The sequence below is a fragment of the Leuciscus leuciscus genome, assembly GCF_965113295.1.
Source record: "Leuciscus leuciscus genome assembly, chromosome: 9".
Taxonomy (NCBI): Eukaryota; Metazoa; Chordata; class Actinopteri; order Cypriniformes; family Leuciscidae; genus Leuciscus; species Leuciscus leuciscus.
Genome location: NC_138733.1, coordinates 26,328,609 through 26,346,480, shown reverse-complemented (window position 1 = coordinate 26,346,480; position 17,872 = coordinate 26,328,609). Strand labels below are relative to the sequence as shown.

The following is a 17,872-nucleotide window of genomic DNA, read 5'->3' as shown; positions in this document are numbered from 1 at the left end:
AGATCGAGTAAGGGAGTGCCTAGAGTAGATATAGTTGAATGTCTGCTGCAAAGCCTGCGATATATTGTCTATTTAACAGTTAAGGGTTTTCCCGTGCCCAGCCACGCTACTCATTTGTCAGTTGCGTCCATAGACAGTAAAAGAAATGGACACAGCGACCCCATTGGATTCAACGGAGAAAAGTGAAGTCAATTAGAAGCACTCACTTCCTGATGGCTGAGCGTACTGCGCAGACTCAAACTGAGCTTGACGACGTAGATGTGACGTGAGCAACCCGTCTGTCTTCTAGTTGCTGTGCCAAGAGAAATCTGAATCATTCCCTTCCGAAACTTGCAGAGACAGAGAGTGTGAGTAGGTGTCTATGAGCTAGGAGCAGGAGAAACTTTTGCTAAGTATTCTGATTAATTATTTTGTCATTTTGTCTCCACGTCCCCCCGATTGCGCGCAAACTTCTCCTCCTGTCCATACGGTAATTTCTCTACTGTGCGACAGAGAGTCGCGTGGTTATGACGCAATCATTAGCCTATTTTTACAAAACCGGCTTCTACAGGGCGATAACGTAAGCTACAAGGTAATGGAGCCTTTTATACATTTTTGTGTTTCTTTAGAAATAAATAATGGAAAAATGGAGTCTTTAAACGCCTCAGATGTAAAGTTATTCGCTGTCAAAGTGACGCCAAAATGAATGGGAGTCAATGGAATGCTAACAGCAGGTGAGGGTCCGCTAATCAATGGCGGCGCCCGGGGAAGCTTAAATTTTTTCAGAATGATTGCTCCCCTGGTTGCGTCTTGCTTCTCCGTGTTCACAACATTTTTCAGTCCTTTCAATATAAAAGTCATCTCTACTGACTGACTCACTCATAAAGACAATCTTTGCCGTCTAATGGCGAAATAATGTAACTTCTGTTGCTGTTCACTGCAGGGACTATTTATTTCCAGCGGAAGGCAGGCTTTTTTTTATTTTACTTCATGAAAGTTGCATTGATAACGTTATATTTTGGTTATAATAAGGTACTCGAGGCTAGTGCTGTATCGTAAATAAGTTCTGCCGTGACATATTCACATACAGAACAGCCTCTCGTAACGTATTGCTTACTTATATTGTTACAAATGATTTATAGTGAACTTTCTATTCAACTTTAAGAATCCTGAAAAAAAGTTTCCGCATAAATATTAAGCAGTGTGTGAGTGTGACTACAAAATGTCCCCCCAAAAATGGCAATATCCAAAATCCTTGTCCTTGTGGGGAAATTTTTTTGGTCCCCATGAGGAAAACAGCATGAATCATATAATTATGTTTTTTGAAAATTTACAAATTCAGAAAGTTTTCTGTGATGGGTAAACTCTCAGAAAAAAAAAATAGTTCTAATATCATTTAGGCACTTATATGTACACTTTTGGAACCAATATGTAGCCTAATATGCGCTCTTTAGGTACAAAGATTAACTTTTTTTTAAAGTGACAGCTTCTGTACCTTTTTTTCTGAGAGTATACGTTTAGGGGTATAGGGTTAGTGTTGGGGATAGAATATACAGTTTGTGCAGTATAAAAATCATTGCGCCTATGGAATGTCCCCATAAAACATGAAAACCTAACATGTGTATGTGTATGTCAGAGTTATGTTCAGTTTAATTATCTTTTTGTCCTTGTGTTTGTATTTATTGTGTTTCCTTTCTGTTTAGTTGGCTTACCTTTTTTAGTTGCCATTTTCTGAAGACATTGTAAAAACGCTTGGTTTTATATTCATTAGTTTTAAACCCTTCTTTCCACTATCATGAAGATCCATTCAACCACACTATTAAAGAAAGGAAAATAAAAGAAGAGGGAAGAAAGCAAAAGAAAGTTAAGTACAACACTGTACACTGTAAATACAGCATTCCATTTTAACCACTCATTACTCAAGTATTTTAATAATCCAAATTGGGTCAAGTGGGTATTAATAAATCCAGCAATGGTTCCTCTTCAGTGTAACTCCCCATTTCAGACATGTCACATTGCAATGGTTGGAAGTAATTTGTTTAGTACCTGTTTTGTTGAGATGTAAAGGTCTGGTGCTTGTGATTTTTGCCCCTTTAGGCATGGCTGAACCTGTTATGTCTGTCACAAGTGTTCATATGCTCATATGCGTGTACATTTTAAAGTTGGCATGAAATTGAAATTGCAATAGTACTTTCTTCCCTATTGTAACACCCTTGCCCATACTTTCTAGTTGTCTTGTATTGTATGTAAGTCTGAAGATGCACTGATTCAAAAAGCAATCACACCCAACAGATTTTCGTATCATTCATTTCGTATTAATCATTTCGTATCATTCATTCGTTCATATAATTTCAAATATCCAGATAGATTGTTTCAGAGGGAGTGTATGAGTTGCAACCCACCAGAATGTGCCGAACAATCTATTTCCCAGCTCACTGCTTTGCGATGCCCCTCTTGCCTGAACAAGCTATTGAGGGCTGGGCTCTTACAGTACATAAATGCTCAGGGCTGTAGCTATAGGGGATCCGGGGCCCCAGTGCAAGTTGTTGCTGTGAGCCTTCTCTGGTGAAAATTGCTGGGGCCTCCCCCAAAGCCAGGGGCCCTGAGAATCGTGACCACTTTTCTCACCTCTAGCGACGGCCCTGCTGCTAATGAAAGATAGTGATATAGCATTTGGATATATAAAATGATGGAACAAAGCTTGGGAAATGATCACAAGCTTTGTTGCTCTTATAATTAGAATAGCTGAAGTGAAATGACTCAAACATCACTTGTCAGAAACATCATGCTGGTATCTGACTGTAGTTCTTGGAATCAGCTCAAATCAATCCAGCTGCATTGTATGCAAACTTCAGTGGGATGCATGTCACCACTAGCCCCCGTCTGAAGTGTCCCGCTTTGACCTCCACCTCTATTTAGAAAAGAACTGCAGCAAGTTTAGTCTTGCATTCTGAAAAAATACCCTCAGCCTTTGCTTTCTTAGTTGGGTTGGCTGTTTACATTTACATTTAGTTTATATATGTATATAGTTTGATCATTTGACTGGTCCGAACTGTGGATGAATGATTATATTTTTTATACAGTTAAAAATATAACAATATTTAGTAAAAGTAAAAACATTACCATATTGCCCATTATCTTACATAGCCAGCATTTCTTACAGTAACCAATAAAACAAAACAGCATGGAGTGTTTTCAAATAGTTGTTTAACTAAAGAAGAAAGTTGAACTACTAAGCTCATGTTTTTTTTTTTAGTTTTTTTTTTTACTTTCTTTAGATAACGTTCGCTACATTCCATATTGACACAAAATGTCAGTGTATGACATGCTAAAACGAAATTCTGGAATAAAGGTGTGCCTTGACTTATCCCACATAGACTGCTTGAACTCAGGCAATAAGAATGAATGTGTATCTCCTGAGGGAAGACAAAAAAAGAGGACAAAAAAATGTCTTAAATGGAAAAGATGATGAATGCACAAATACATTGCACGCTCTGAGACATTTATAAAAACGCGTATAAATATGGACTTTTTGTGCAGATTTCTCTCTGTGCTAAAATATGAATCATTATACTGGAAATTGTGGGTTTTTTTCTCAGCCTATACATCTCACATTTGAGATATTTTCTAGATATTTCCACATGACAAATATTTTCTTCCTCAAGTAAAACTTAAAGATAGCAAAGATAGCACTTCAATGCTTAAAATATGTATCTATTATATATCATTTTCATCATTAATATTTTATTGTTATACTTTTATATTAAATTTGTATAAAATATAAAAAAGAAATAATGACAATACAAATAATGAAACAATATTAACATTTTGTTACTTCAAAAACTGACACACAATTCCATGTCTAAAAGTTGAGTTTATTATGGAAAGTGAAAAATAAATGCAAAGGAGCCAAAACCTGTTTGTCAAATTAAACTTGGACTTGTAACATTAAAAATTCAGTTTGAGAGTTTTTTTTTTGTGCAGCACATTTGTGCACGGTTTATGCAAATGTACACACTTACATACACATACAAAAACACCAAGGAAGAACAATCAAACCTCTATCACACCATGAAAAGAAACATGAAAAAAAAAAAACTTTTCTAATTTTCTAACAAAACACTGCAACATAATTTCTATTTTTATTTTAGATTTTACACCATCTAAATATGAGCACCATAAAATCATTGTCCATGCAACTGTAAACCGTACCCCAGAAAAATTTATTCATAGCCTACTGCTGGTTTTAGGCATTTGTTCATTTTGACTGTGAATGTTCATTTCATACAAACGGTAATGCATGGTTGTACAAATGTTTCCAAATCATGTAACAAAAACATCAGAAAGCATCAGATGTTGTTTTGTGTAACATCACATATGATCATTTATTCATGGCGAAGATGAAACTGTGATTTTTCAGCCCATACTTTACAACAAAAAGAGAGAGAGCTTATTTATATACACATTTGGGGAATTTTGTATTCCCATGTGGACCAAATGTACTTGAACAAAAATCACCATTATCTCTGGAACAAACAGGAATGATCAATATTGAGTTTGTTTTTCTTTTGCCTTAAACTCAACTTCAACCTGGTAGGTTCTGGACCACTGCGCAAGTAAATGAAGGAAGGACTCTTCAGGTCTTGTTTTCTACTTGTGCTCTCTCTGCCCAGTCTAGATCTAGACTCTCCTCCGGGGTATTCCTGAGATTATGAAAAGAGAGGTCACGGAGATCAAATCTTGTAGCACATTGCTTGTTCAATCGACATGCATGCATGAAAACATTAAAGAAATCTGATTAAAAAAAAGTGTCAAACTGATGTTTAGTGAATTATTTACCTGGCCTTCTTCCAGGCACCCTTCTTCCCTCTGGAAACAGATTAGCAAAAGACAAAGAGGTCAACCATGTTGGGACAGTTTAGCTTGACATACCTTTGCAAATGTTAGAATCTCACCTTGAATGAAACTAGTCATGCTTTCAGGGTCCTCGCGGATATCTAGTGGGAAAGAAGAAGAAGAAATGATGAATAATACTGACATTTATCTGATTATACATGAAGAACTAGAGAGAAAAGGAAAGGGGAGTAGAGTTCAGTGGTTGACTGGGTCGGCTTTACTCCGCAGCTTGTAGCATAGCTAATTCCAAAAGAGTATGAAAGGAAAAACAATAAATCAAAGGTTTTAGTTGTCTTTTACCAGTACCCTTAGCACAATAGAAAGACGTATTCTGTAACCTGGAATAGGACAAACTTAAAGGGAAAAAAGATTTGGAGTGAGGAAGACAAAATGAGGTTAACTGTTAGCTCTGATGCTAGCATGCTAATAAAGGGTTCAAAGTGTCACACTACCATAAAGCTCCATATCGGAGGAGCTGGTGACTGAATATTCTGGACCTGTTGATACAAAACATTAAGCATATGTCAATACTTGTGAAATCCAGGTCCAGGAAAGGATGGGTTCATTGCTAGAGCAACACGCACTGTTGGGAAATATCACACTTGGTTTTTGTAGACATATTCCAAGTCACATTATCACACATTTGTCCTTTGGAGAATGATCAAACATTTGTAGTATGAGTATGCCTAAAAGGCAACACATTGAGTTGTCATTCATAGTTACTAGGGCGTTTCTTTAGCTATGTGTGTGTTTGGCCCAGTGGACTTATAAAATCAATGCATCACAAGAGAATTCTGTCATTTGTTTAATCGTCAGAACATTTTCCTCACATCTTATATTATTGTATTGTGTTAAATAGCGTTGTGTGGGGAAAATTACATTTTAAACATTTTAAGAATGCAATGTTTGGCTGGTCATTTCATAGCTAGCATTTTACTAACACTTTTTGCAAACTTAAACAAGGTAACAAAAATAAGCGAAATTTGATTGTAATACTTACAAAAGTACAACAAATATATTTACTTTACTTACACTTATCTCACCAAGTAACTTTTGAAAGATATTTATTAGTCAACAAATTGTTGGTTGTGGTTGAAATGGCACAACAGAGGATCAGCCAAAAATTGGTATAAATCCTTTTCATTCAATGAAATTTCAATAAGTGGTCACACGTTTGATTTAGGTCCAATTCTCACCAACTAACTATTAACTGTTACTTTTGCCTCAGTAAACACCTAATTATGGCTTATTAATAGTTACTAAGGTAGTCGTTATGTTTAGGTATTGGGTAGGATAAAGGGTGTAGAATATGGTCATGGAGAATAAGGAATTAATATGTGCTTTAAAAGAACTAATAAACAGCCAATATCCTAGTAATATGCATGCTAATAAGCAACTACCTAGTGAGAGTTGGACCCTAAACTAAAGTGTTACACAATACATATACAATTACTTTACATTGTTTACATGACAATAGCTTTAATGCAATGATATGTGCAATAACTATCATTGATGTGTTTAGTGGTGTTTACCTTCAACGACTCTGGTGACTTTGGTCATAGTTGGTTCCCCTTCGATTACCCTGGTGACTTTAGTGATAGAAGGTTGACCCTCAATCACACGGGTAACCTTCGTAATCCTCGGGTCGCCCTCAATAACCCGTGTCACCTTGGTGATGGTAGGCTCTCCCTGGATGACTCTGGTGACTTTTGTAACATCACCAGGAACTGCATATATAAGAAACACAGTCCTCTCATTAAACAAACTTCATGCAGCACAGAGTAATAATCTAGCTCTCTCATGAGTAATGAGTTTCATTGGTGTAAATTACCTGTGATGACTCTTCCTAGAGGGAAAAAGGTGAAACATGATTGTCAGATTTCAAGAAAAATGAATCTTTGAGAAAACAGATAAAAATAAACTGATTGCGCTGAAATGAAAACCATTTTTGATATACATACTCATAAATGTCAGAGGGATCTCCTGAAATCTGTATCCAGTAACATACTACAAAGGAAGGAAAATACACGTTGACACAGAAATTCACTTATGAAAATATCCTGTCTATTACACTTTTTAGGCATGGTGGTAGAATTACACAAATAAAAAGAAAAGATGGCATTAGGATCCCACTGGACATCTGTTTTGGGAGATCATATATATGTTGCACATAATCGAGTCCAGATCCTCAGGGCAAACAGGCCCCTAAATGGGTCTTTCTGTGAACGACTTCAAGCTTGTTGCATGTTGCAATTCAATACCTTAATCTGGATGTATCGGATGATCCTTGTCAGGAGTGAACGGAGTTCCTGGCTACCAACAGGTATATCTTTTAAAATAAAACAGACATTTAGTAGTTCTTAAAAAATGAAAAATTTCCACACAAAAAACAAAGAAAAGAAAACATCACAGTAACTGCAATTTCAACTCTCACCCTCAGGGTACAGAAGAGTCCTGACGAAGTGAACAACTCCATTTGTGGCCATTATATCAGACTCAGGAACTTTCACAGTGTTGACCTGCATGCTCTCATTTGCCTGCAAATTGCCATATTTTTTTTCAATAAACAAATGTTATCATAAAACATACATAGTATATATTATTATATTATGTAATATTTGCTCATTTTTCATTTTAACAAACAAGTACAATAACAACAAAGATCAAACTTGAACAAAAGTGCTGAAATGTATAATACATAAATTATATTTATGTATATACATCACCTGTATAAAAATGAATAGATAGAAATACACATGATATATATAATATATATATTAATTTAAAAACATAAATGGTAAAAGAATGGTAATACAGGTTCTTGTTATGTTTAGGAGCAATGCTGATCTGAATAGTATTTTTTATTTTCATTGGTATTCATTGGCAAATGTATTCAGATTTATTAATATTAAATATGTTGACAGCTAATTTAGACTTTTTATGTTATTTGACATTGTTTACTCTTACAGTATAACCTTACAACAACATTTTATTTAACCAAAGATTTATGTGACCTTCCCAATGTAAAGGTATATTAAGGTTACAAAAACAAAAAAAACCTGCTAATCATAAAAACATTCTGTACCTGTTTAATACTTCCGTATATCAAATAAATTCAGTTTTTCTTCTACATATAAATCAGAGGTTGCATCAAGGTAAGTGGTTTACTACAAAGCACGGTTTAATTTTACTCACAGGAAATTCCCACAGTAAAACTCTATATTACAGAGCGGAATCATATAATCTGATGAAGGTTCTTGCATGTGTTCCTATAACAGATGTTATGACTTGAAATTAATTTCAAGGCTGGACTGCAGGAGTGCTTTATACTTACATACAACACCTTCAAATTGCTGCCCTGGAGACTTTTGAGGAGGTTAGTGACTCCAGTCTCCAAGCCTCCACCGATGAAGACGCCGTTACTGAAGTGATAGAGCAGAATGGCTCTGAGGGCGTTAACGTCACCTGATCACAGAGAAGAGACGCTGTCATATCCTGTATCCTCCGTCTTTCATCTTTAATCTCATTAATCCTGAATAAAACAAAGCTAAACAGTAATTCTAGATGTGGTGTGCCTTGAAAATGACATGTATGAAAGAACTCACTCTTCAAAAGAGTCAAGTCTCTCTCACTGAGCCCTGCAAAAGCCTCATCTGTAGGGGCAAAAAGTGTGAAATCTCCTTCCTGTTTGAGCATATCAGTCAGACCAGCTGCTTCCATCAGAGACAAAAAGATCCTGCAGCAATGAAGTGATAGTCACAAGGACAAGAAAGCGATCTTCACTTTGACTTGATCAAAATGTACTTTTTCTTACTTGAATGCTCCGTTTTTCACCAGAAGTTGGTACATGGTGGACTCTGGTGCCGTGATCAGGGTCTTCATGAGATGGAGGGCACCGTTTCTTCCCTCTTTGCTTCCACGGATCAAACAGGCGTTCTCAATGCAGACTGCCTTCATAGATAAAATATTACAAGACAGTTCACTTCCTGTGAGTCTACTAATGGAAACTGTTTGAGCTATTACTTAAAAATGACAATGCCAATAAATGTCAATGTAAGTAATGGCCCCCCCAAAAAAGAAAGAATTCATACACCTAACATGTCAGTGAAAACAAAATATCCTTTTTTTTATCCCCCTGGCTAAAATATATTTGAAATGTATTGTAAATATGTGTATTAAAAAATATTTTGTTTAAAAGAGGTAAGAAAATACATTTCAAATACAGTTCAGATATACAAGCACATAGGGAGAACAAGAACGAATACATGCATTTTTTTTAAAGTTTCATAAAACTATTGGTGTGTTCATCCATCCTTAAAAAGTTGTTTTATTTTAGTACGTTGGAGAAAACTACTTTTTTGAATGATAAAAAAAATATCGGAAATACCTGACCATATATTTAAAATACATTTATATAAATAACATTTAAAATAAATATTACTGTATATTAGCAGTTTCATATGAATACAGTATATATACACATATATTTTCCTGACATATTTTGGAAATTTTTGCATATTACAATTTATAAATTAGTTGACTAATTAATATATAAATATGTATATTTTTTTTGCCAAATGGAAGATTCTAAATCATAATAAAATCAAGAACAAAAACATATAAAACAACTGACTGTGCGGTAGACGAAGACTCTGAGAAATTTCCCTGCGAGTGTTTCCAGGCGCTGACCGTTGTACAGCTGACTCAGCACAACCTTGGTCTTGATTACGTGGTTTTCCAGAATGATCTTCAGGAAGCTCTGGTCCATGGACATCACCTCATCTGGATTGCAGAGGAAAACAATTATTTGCACTTGGTTTGATTTACCATCATGACAAAAAAGTTTTGTGATAACATTTGCCAAATCAATAACATGACATAACGCGACTCGGATTTAGAACGATTAAAAAGACCAATTAACTTCTTCCATGTTAAAACATACACATAACCAAAGAGGCTGTACCATTAAAACATTATATGTTTCAAAATGCAACATGTTAAGACTTGGCCAGCCTTTCGTGGTGAGCAGTTTGTAGAATGTGCATTCCCAGACAGGACTTTTGGTTATTGTAACCGCAGGCACTGTCCCTTTCCCCCATGCAGCCTAGTAAAAGGAACGATTTACCCCTGTAAATATAATGTGATGAATATGTTCACCTGTCATTAGCCACAAATGAACTACAAACATGTGATGATGAGGTGAAAGATCCAGCTTAGCCTCCTGTGAGGTCTGAAACGCTCTGTATGGGAGGTGGGATATCAGAAGTTTTCATCTTCTCTTTCTTTCAACATCTTTTCAGTGCTGGAAGCCCAATGAGGCCCATATATTAACAGAAGCTGCTATTTTCCATTCACAGCATGAATGAATCATATGTTTTTACACCTGCTATCCCGCGAGGAATCAAAGTTATAGTTATGGGACAGCAGAAGTTAACAAAGGCAAGGCACGTCAGCAATTGAAAGAACAGAGGTCTTGCTAAGGTAGAATTAAAACAGACAATGACAGAGAAGAAACAAGCAGCTGAGTAAAGGCAAGGAGACTAAGTTAGTTAAACAGAGGGAGAGGGAGATTGACATGTATTTGCTCACCGTTGAAGGCTACATTAAGTGGAGCCAGGAGTGTGTACTCAGTCTGGGGTCCCATAGCTGCAGACAAGCCTAGCTCTGTCAACATGTCACCGTAGGTGCTCTGAGATTGTCCAACCAGCTCCATAACATGTTTAGCTTTAAAAAAGCAAAATCACAGGATTTAGGGGCTATTTCAGTCATTTCTGCACTCTCAGAAAAAAAAGATAAAACAGACTGATAGGATAAGCTTACCAGAGTCGGGCATGAGGACTTGATCGATGAGGTGGATGACTCCATTGGAGGTGACAATGTCCTTCTTGAGTACCATCTTTATGCCATTGACTGTAAGGCTATTGCCATCGCAGCCAATCTCAATATTGCTGCCCTCCACGGTCTCATGAGACGTGCCGGCCATGATGGCCTCAGAGCACTGAACAGAGTTCAACAGATGGTAGTTGAGGAGAGCTGGAAGAGAATAAACATCAGTCTTTGTCATCCAAGCACATCTGTTATTCCTCTTACACGCCTCTTGAGATATGAGGAAATCATGGAAAAATGATATTAGTTATCCGTTTGATAACTGTTTGAAAATGCTTCATACAAACATGCTAAATGACAATTTTGCACAGTGATTTAACACAGTATTTGCTCTAAATGAATGTGCATGAAATCACTTGTCAAGCACAGTTTTCCTGGGAGAATGGTTGTAAATTTAAAATGCATATATCTGCTAGGCTTACACTTGCATATAGACACAGTAACTTCAACATGGACTTTGATTTCATGACCTTTAATATTAGTTAAAGACTATTTAAATTCTGTGATTTAATATATAGATTATGTAGATATGCATGCAATCCATTATGTCATTGCATCTCCAATTAGTTCCCAAAAGGGATCATGGGGAGCCTTGGGAGCCTTTGGGTCCTCTCTGAGTGAGTCTCTCAGCAGCAACAAACCATTTGACTGGAAATAAAGTGCAAGTCAAACTCTAGGGACAAATAAGAGGGCAGAGATCCCATCGCCACCATTTTTCACTGAATCGTAAAGCGAACAGCTGTTTCCTGTCTATAGGTCTCTGGCAAGACAAGGATTATGCTCTTTTCAGAAGGTCTTAAATCTTTCTCCTTTGGCCCTTACAATGAACATTATCGCTTTAATGGTTACAAAATATATTCCGCATCACTCTGGAAAACATGAACCACTGGAGCCAAATGGGTGCATATGTTCAAGCTGGCTATCATCTCACTGTTATTGTTCATTGTGTTAAATGTGTTGGTATTATATGCATTCAGTGGTTAACTGTACAATGCATCAGCATCTAGGTTAAGCTTGGAGTTTTTCTTTTTCATTTCCATGACTTCCCTCAATGAAAGTTGCTTAAGTAGCAGATCAAATGTCTTTCCGCTTGGCACAACAGATTTGGCCATATTATTAGTTTTATTTTAGTTTTCACTCAAGCAGTTAATATAAGCCTTAGGGCATTTCTGACAAACCTTATATTCATGAGAGTGGGGTATTATGTCATTATTTTACATGATCACTGGGAAAGTTAATGCAACTCCAAAGCAAACATCAACCTCAGTATTCTGAAAATACTGTAAGACGTACCCATAAACTGCAGAGAACCTTCAGATTTGATCTCTTCTCCAAGTGGCTCAACTGTAACCCTGTCTAAATCTCAAAGTAGTCCTATAAGTGTTGTTATGGCACTGCTTGCCAACTGTCTGAGAATTCCAGGTCTACAGCTCGGGGTGCAGCGGGCCCATCTGGTTTGAAAGGGGGCAAAATAATCCTTGGCCTCACTCAGTTGACTCATATCAACAAACACGGCACGAGGGAACTGCCAGATCCTTGATTTCCTGCATCTTTGTCTCATTAAATAAGAATAAAGCCTTTCTTTGTGCCAAGTCTGCCATCAATATGGGATTTAACGTGTCCCTTCGACAACTTAAAGCACTCCGTTTGAGAATAGTGCAATGGGAAATCATGGGGCTTTACGTCTTGGGGTTTACCTTGGAGGGAAACCTTGTCTTTCATTAGCCTGTCCATAACTTCTCTATCCATATTTTCAAAGGCATCGTTGGTGGGGGCGAACAGGGTGAAGTGTCCCGACTGACCCAGCTTATCAATCAAACCGGATTCAGTAGCCACAGTCTGGAAAAGAAATGGAGCATATTACAACTTTTGGTTAATTGGTTTGGTTCATGAACTACACAGCTCCAAGTTTCCTCAACACTTACACTCAAAGTGCTTAGTTCATCGTCGACTTCGATTATATCCCTAATGGTGTTGCCAACAGCTGTGATGACGCGGTCAATGACGTGGACCACTCCGTTGGTGGCCACCTGGTTGCCGTGAATGATCCTGGCACAGTTCACTGTGACAACCTGAACAAGAACCATGTGTAAATTAAGTCCTTCACAAAGAAGAAAGTAACCTGAAACATAACCCTCCATTTCTCAAGATATCAAATTACCCCATTGGAATAATGATTGATGAGCAGGTTCAAGTCGTTGTACATGGAGGTTGCAGTCATTCCGTTCTTGAGGTCTTTGGTGAGAAGCCGTTTGTTGACCATGTGGTAGTGCAGAGCATTATACAGCTCGATATTAACATTGCTCACCAGAGCATTCCTCACCTCCTATAGAACAGAGAGGAAGCCAATGCAAAACAGTCAAGGAATTACTCAATTTCTATGTTTGTGCTGAATATAGAAGGAACAAGATGATACCGTATCCAGAAGATCCCATGCATCATTACTGGGTGCGAAGAAGGTGTACGACCCGGAACCTTCAATCTCTTCCCGTAGCTTGGATATAGCAGAGTATTCCTGGGTATTTTTGGCTTTGACCAGGCCGAGGGTGCCATAAACGTTGTCAATGGGAGCAACTGCAAGGAAAGTGACACAGATTAGCCGCAAGATTGCAGCCTAATACATTTTTTTCCCTACATTATAGCATTCAAACTAGATATCAATCATACTTAGCATACTTATCATTGTAAATTAGTATTTTATTGACAATATAACCAGACTTTTATGACATTCCAATGTCAGACTGGTCAGTAAGTAACTATTATGAAATCAACCAACCTGCAGGACAGCCTGTCAAGCCGTCCAACTTCATGTAACCTGGGCAACACTCATACAACACGGTCCTGGACAAAGGGAGGGAAGACATAAAACCAGAAGAACATGTGTTAAGTGAATATTGAAGCCCAGACATTTGGTGCCACTTGAAAAAATAAAATACCAGTAATGTACAGGCTCAAATTCATTTTTTCTTCTTCTTCCTGGATGACATTCTCACGTCGTTACAAGCTATCCTGGTTTTAATGATAACACAGTTCATGGTATTGGACAGACAGTCTTTCCATATGGCAACCATTAACTGTCTTTGTACATAAACATGCTATGTGGTCCCGAGGTTTGTGCCTTATTCCACTATCATTATGTTGTCATAGCATTGCATTAATACTTAAAGTGCCCTGAAGCCAAGCGCTGAGACCAACTTGGTGGTTTAGTAAGGCTGAGGGGTATTTTTTGGATCCAGGAAGCCTTTAAAGTAAATTTATAACCCAGTGAAAACCCTTGGTTTGGAAGTTACAATGTACAATGGGAAGGAAATGTTGAATCAGCAGTTTTCCAGTAATGGAGGTTGCATTCTGGTTTTTCTGTTTTCATTGAAAACGGCCCTTTAAACCGTCAAACCAAGCTTGTAAATATGTTTCCATGACCACACAAATGGAATCTCACGGATGAGAAGTCATTTTGCTCTTGGTAGCATTAAGAAACAAAAAAATATAATAATCTAAAAAGAAATGATAAAACTGAAATGATCTTAAAAACTATATTATTAAACCATCTGAATATAAATGTACACATATGTGCTTTAAAATACAACTATTTTACTAAGCATCATGTAAAAGAAGGAAATCCACTGTTGTACTTCGGAACTTGAATTATAATTTCAAATGCCACCATAAACATCTCCTGTCAGACCAAGGTATTTTTGTGCATCAATATATATTTTTATTTTTTTCCCCATTCCCTGTGTGTTTTGCCAGTTACAAGTTCATATGCATTATAACCGGCTTTTAATATGAATAATGGGTTCAATAAAACTTACCTAAGCTAATTATACCAACTATACAGCAGCCATATTGTAGAGTTAATAAAAAGCTGTTAATGGGAAACAGGTTTTTTATAAGGTCCTCTGAGAAAACACCCCTGGAGAGTTACAATCCCTTGAGAAGTTTTCAAAGCTGCTGATAATAAACAAACTCCAGCAGTGGTGGAGATTCAGAGAGAAACACTAGTCAGGGTTAGTGCACATGGAAATCTCCACACCAGCAAACCGGTTCCATGTTGCTGAATTCCGCAGAAATATAAAACAGCCTGCAAATCACCAAATGAGAACTGACAAGTCCCTGAGATTGAGCAATCACGAGACTAAGAAACTAATGGGGATTTCAAAGCTGTTCTCTATGTGACCGCCCAACTGAGAATCCAGAAGCAATAGTTTTGGCTCATGGCTGGGCTCCATGTCTTCTATAGAAGTGAAGTGCTGGGAAAGGCTGATGAGATAGCTGATGAGATCATTAGAGCCTCACTAGAACATGAGCTTCTAAAGCATCTCTCCCCAAAACGGGAGGAAAACATGACATGCTGAGGGAATGCATCCACATTAATCATTGGGGAGAAGGTCAGATTTTCCAATTTAATTGAAGTTATCCCTTGTGAGTCACCAGTTCAAAGGATCCACAACATTATGCATATGTTCATTAGGATGGAGCTAAAACCATCAGATGGAGGAAACTTCTAACAAAATATATAGAGATAAGCTTTGTAGAACATCAAACCAATGACTTGAATGAAAACAGACACTACAAAATGTAGTAATTCTCAAACTTCTCTCATCTGCATAATCAGTGCTATAATTTTTTTGCACCAATCTTTGAAGAAGAACGAAGACTGTCATACTCATCTCAGTTATGTAAGCTAAGCACACTGAACCAGATATTTACAAAGATTGCCAGACCGCTATGTAATGGTCTGCTGAGAGCAGAGAAAATCCTCAGAGCAGAACAATTCCTGGCTTTTCGATATACAAAACTGCAAGATAAGCAGAAAATCTACAGAATATCTCAGGCAAGTCTGGCTTTGCAACTAAGGAAGTTTGAAACCACTGGAGGTTACCTCACATCAATGCTGTTTGGTCACATATGAGAGGCCCGGGAAAACTCTTTATGTTGTTGTTCCACTCTTTTCCAACCACGGAAAAAGGACAAGAAACCGGAGGCATGACAAACTCTACATGAATCAACGGTTGTGGTTAACCATGTTGGCCTCCAGAAACCACAACCTCATTACTGGAGCCTTCACAGTAGGACATTGCTGCTCATCTTACGGTATATTGTTGATCTAGATGTTGAAATCTTTTCTTTGCTGTTGTTGTTTTACATTTCACACATCATTAAGTTCACTGAGTTTTGCCAAAGAGCTTCTTGAAGAACAAAAGAGCCTGCTGACATTTCCACCTTGTAGACAGCTGTGTATTTTCGCCCTAGGACAGAAATTTAAGGAAAGGTGTTTCAACACAAGCCAAGCACTCCAGGCGAGCTCTACTGCTTTCTTTAATCATCGATGGCATGTCCTGACAACGTCAGTGGGTCTCACCATTTTATACCAATTAAGGTTCTGCAGCTCTCTGGTGGTTTGTGCCGTAGAAACACATGGAATTTGGTTTGTAGCTGTAGAGCAATTCTTTGTCTTTGTTTTGGCAGCCATGTTGAACTATAAATCTACTGTTGCTGTCTATTTCTGTATTTTACAAAGTCATTTGGATAGGAAGCATTGTAAATTCAACTATTAAGCTGCATTTGGAGCTCAGCTTAAGTAGGAATTCATCTGTGAATGTAACTGTTGGAAGTCTTCACCACTCTTACCAGTTGGGACAGTGACCTTTCACCTTTGACCATTGGAGCAGCTGGAACTTTCCAGTTTCTGTCAAAGAGACGGGATTTGTAATAGCCTCCAGAAATCATAAAACATCACACTTACGCTTTCTTTCCACAGATGGCCCCTTGGTACCAATTACGGCAAGTGCTGAAGTATTTCTTCTTTGTCCCCACGACTTGCTGGAGAGCGCACACATTTGGTCTGCAGAGAGGTAAAGGTAAGACAGGACGAAATGAGTAAAGCTGGGAGGTCACACTTTAGATTAGGGTCCAATTCTCACTATTAACTAACTATTGAGAAATTTTGCCTCAATAAACTCTTTAATTATTATTAGTTACTAAGGCAGTTGTTCAGTTTAGGTAATGTAGGATTAAGGGATGTAGAATATGGTCATGGAGAATAAGGCATTAATATGTTCTTTATAAGTGCTAATAAACCAATATCCTAGTAATATGCCTGCTAATAAGCAACTAGTTCATAGTGAAAATTGGACCCAAAAGTGCAACAGATGTGTGAAATTGTTTTGTGACAGCATGGTGCTTTTCTTTTAAACCTGGGACAGTAATGTTTGACTTTGATGTAATAAACGTCAAATTAAGACAATGAGCTATAATTGGCTATTTAAAACCATTCTTAAGGCCTTTGTATTTATTAAAAAACTGTTATTTATTTTTATAAAAAAATAAAAAAATAAAAAGCTTTTTACAAAAGCCTTTTTACAATTTAAAATGATTAAATCATTTACAAAATATATAAAACTAAATAATGTAAAAACATTTTGTCAGGTAACCTAAATATATACTTATAAAATCAAGTGTTTCACTATAAATAAATATTTTTTATATTTTGTGAGTCAATAATATTATTTAGTATGACAATCAACCTGACTAGATTTGGTTACACAAAATTATTATAATAATAATAATAATATAAATAATTTCACACAGTTTGCATATTTGTTGCACAAAGACAAAGAAAGATTCAGTTATACAAATATACAGTAATAATAATAACAGCAATGTAATAGTATGTAAAGTAATAACCATATGTAAAATGTTTCAAATATATTTGAATATATATATATATATATATATATATATATATATATAAATTATGAAAATTATTCTTAATTGAAATATATTTAAATGATATATGCTATTTATAATTTAACAATTGAATAAATACAATTAATAATATCTCTTACCCTTCTTTCTTTGCTCGAATACGACTGTGGGCAACTATCTTGTCATAGGCTGAAGAGTCTGCCTGGTCAAAGGCAGACAGCACAAAGAGTGCAAAAGTAGTTGCAAAGAGTCGCTTCATCCCTGCTTTCCCCACTGTGAGACTTCAGAGCAAGAATGGGCTCCAGCTGAGGGGGAGAGGTCTTTTATAGCTCAGCTCTCTGCAGCAGGACAGACTGGCAAACTGTCAGTGCACCAGCCTCTCCTGTTCACCAGTGTGTCTCTA

At 36.9% G+C, this 17,872-nt stretch overlaps 1 protein-coding gene across 2 annotated transcripts; it reads right to left on the bottom strand.

Moving 5' to 3' along the window:
- Window positions 1-3,838: 3,838 nt before the first annotated feature.
- On the bottom strand, window positions 3,839-17,872 carry postnb (periostin, osteoblast specific factor b). Of its 2 annotated transcripts, XM_082179435.1 has the most exons (22): window positions 17,610-17,872; window positions 16,508-16,606; window positions 13,538-13,602; window positions 13,178-13,335; window positions 12,923-13,087; window positions 12,687-12,833; window positions 12,459-12,600; window positions 10,696-10,908; window positions 10,465-10,599; window positions 9,509-9,657; window positions 8,690-8,826; window positions 8,481-8,611; window positions 8,210-8,340; window positions 7,310-7,412; window positions 7,137-7,204; window positions 6,837-6,882; window positions 6,707-6,721; window positions 6,408-6,602; window positions 5,328-5,372; window positions 4,935-4,976; window positions 4,819-4,848; window positions 3,839-4,682 (listed from the first exon to the last, which is right to left on the bottom strand). In XM_082179435.1, the coding sequence occupies exons 1-22, from the start codon at window positions 17,726-17,728 to the stop codon at window positions 4,660-4,662; spliced, it is 2,358 nt and encodes a 785-aa protein (XP_082035561.1). In that variant the 5' UTR covers window positions 17,729-17,872; the 3' UTR covers window positions 3,839-4,659. The 2 variants fall into 2 exon arrangements, with proteins under 2 accessions (XP_082035561.1, XP_082035562.1); XM_082179436.1 differs by lacking the exon at window positions 5,328-5,372 and having other exon boundaries at window positions 17,610-17,871.

Coding starts and splice junctions, on each gene's coding strand:
- postnb (XM_082179435.1), bottom strand. CDS start 17,728: ATGAAGCGACTCTTTGCAACTACTTTTGCACTCTTTGTGCTGTCTGCC. Junction 12,601..12,686: donor ATGAACTAAGCACTTTGAGT/GTAAGTGTTGAG, acceptor TTTCTTTTCCAG/ACTGTGGCTACTGAATCCGG. Junction 4,683..4,818: donor GGTGCCTGGAAGAAGGCCAG/GTAAATAATTCA, acceptor TCATAATCTCAG/GAATACCCCGGAGGAGAGTC.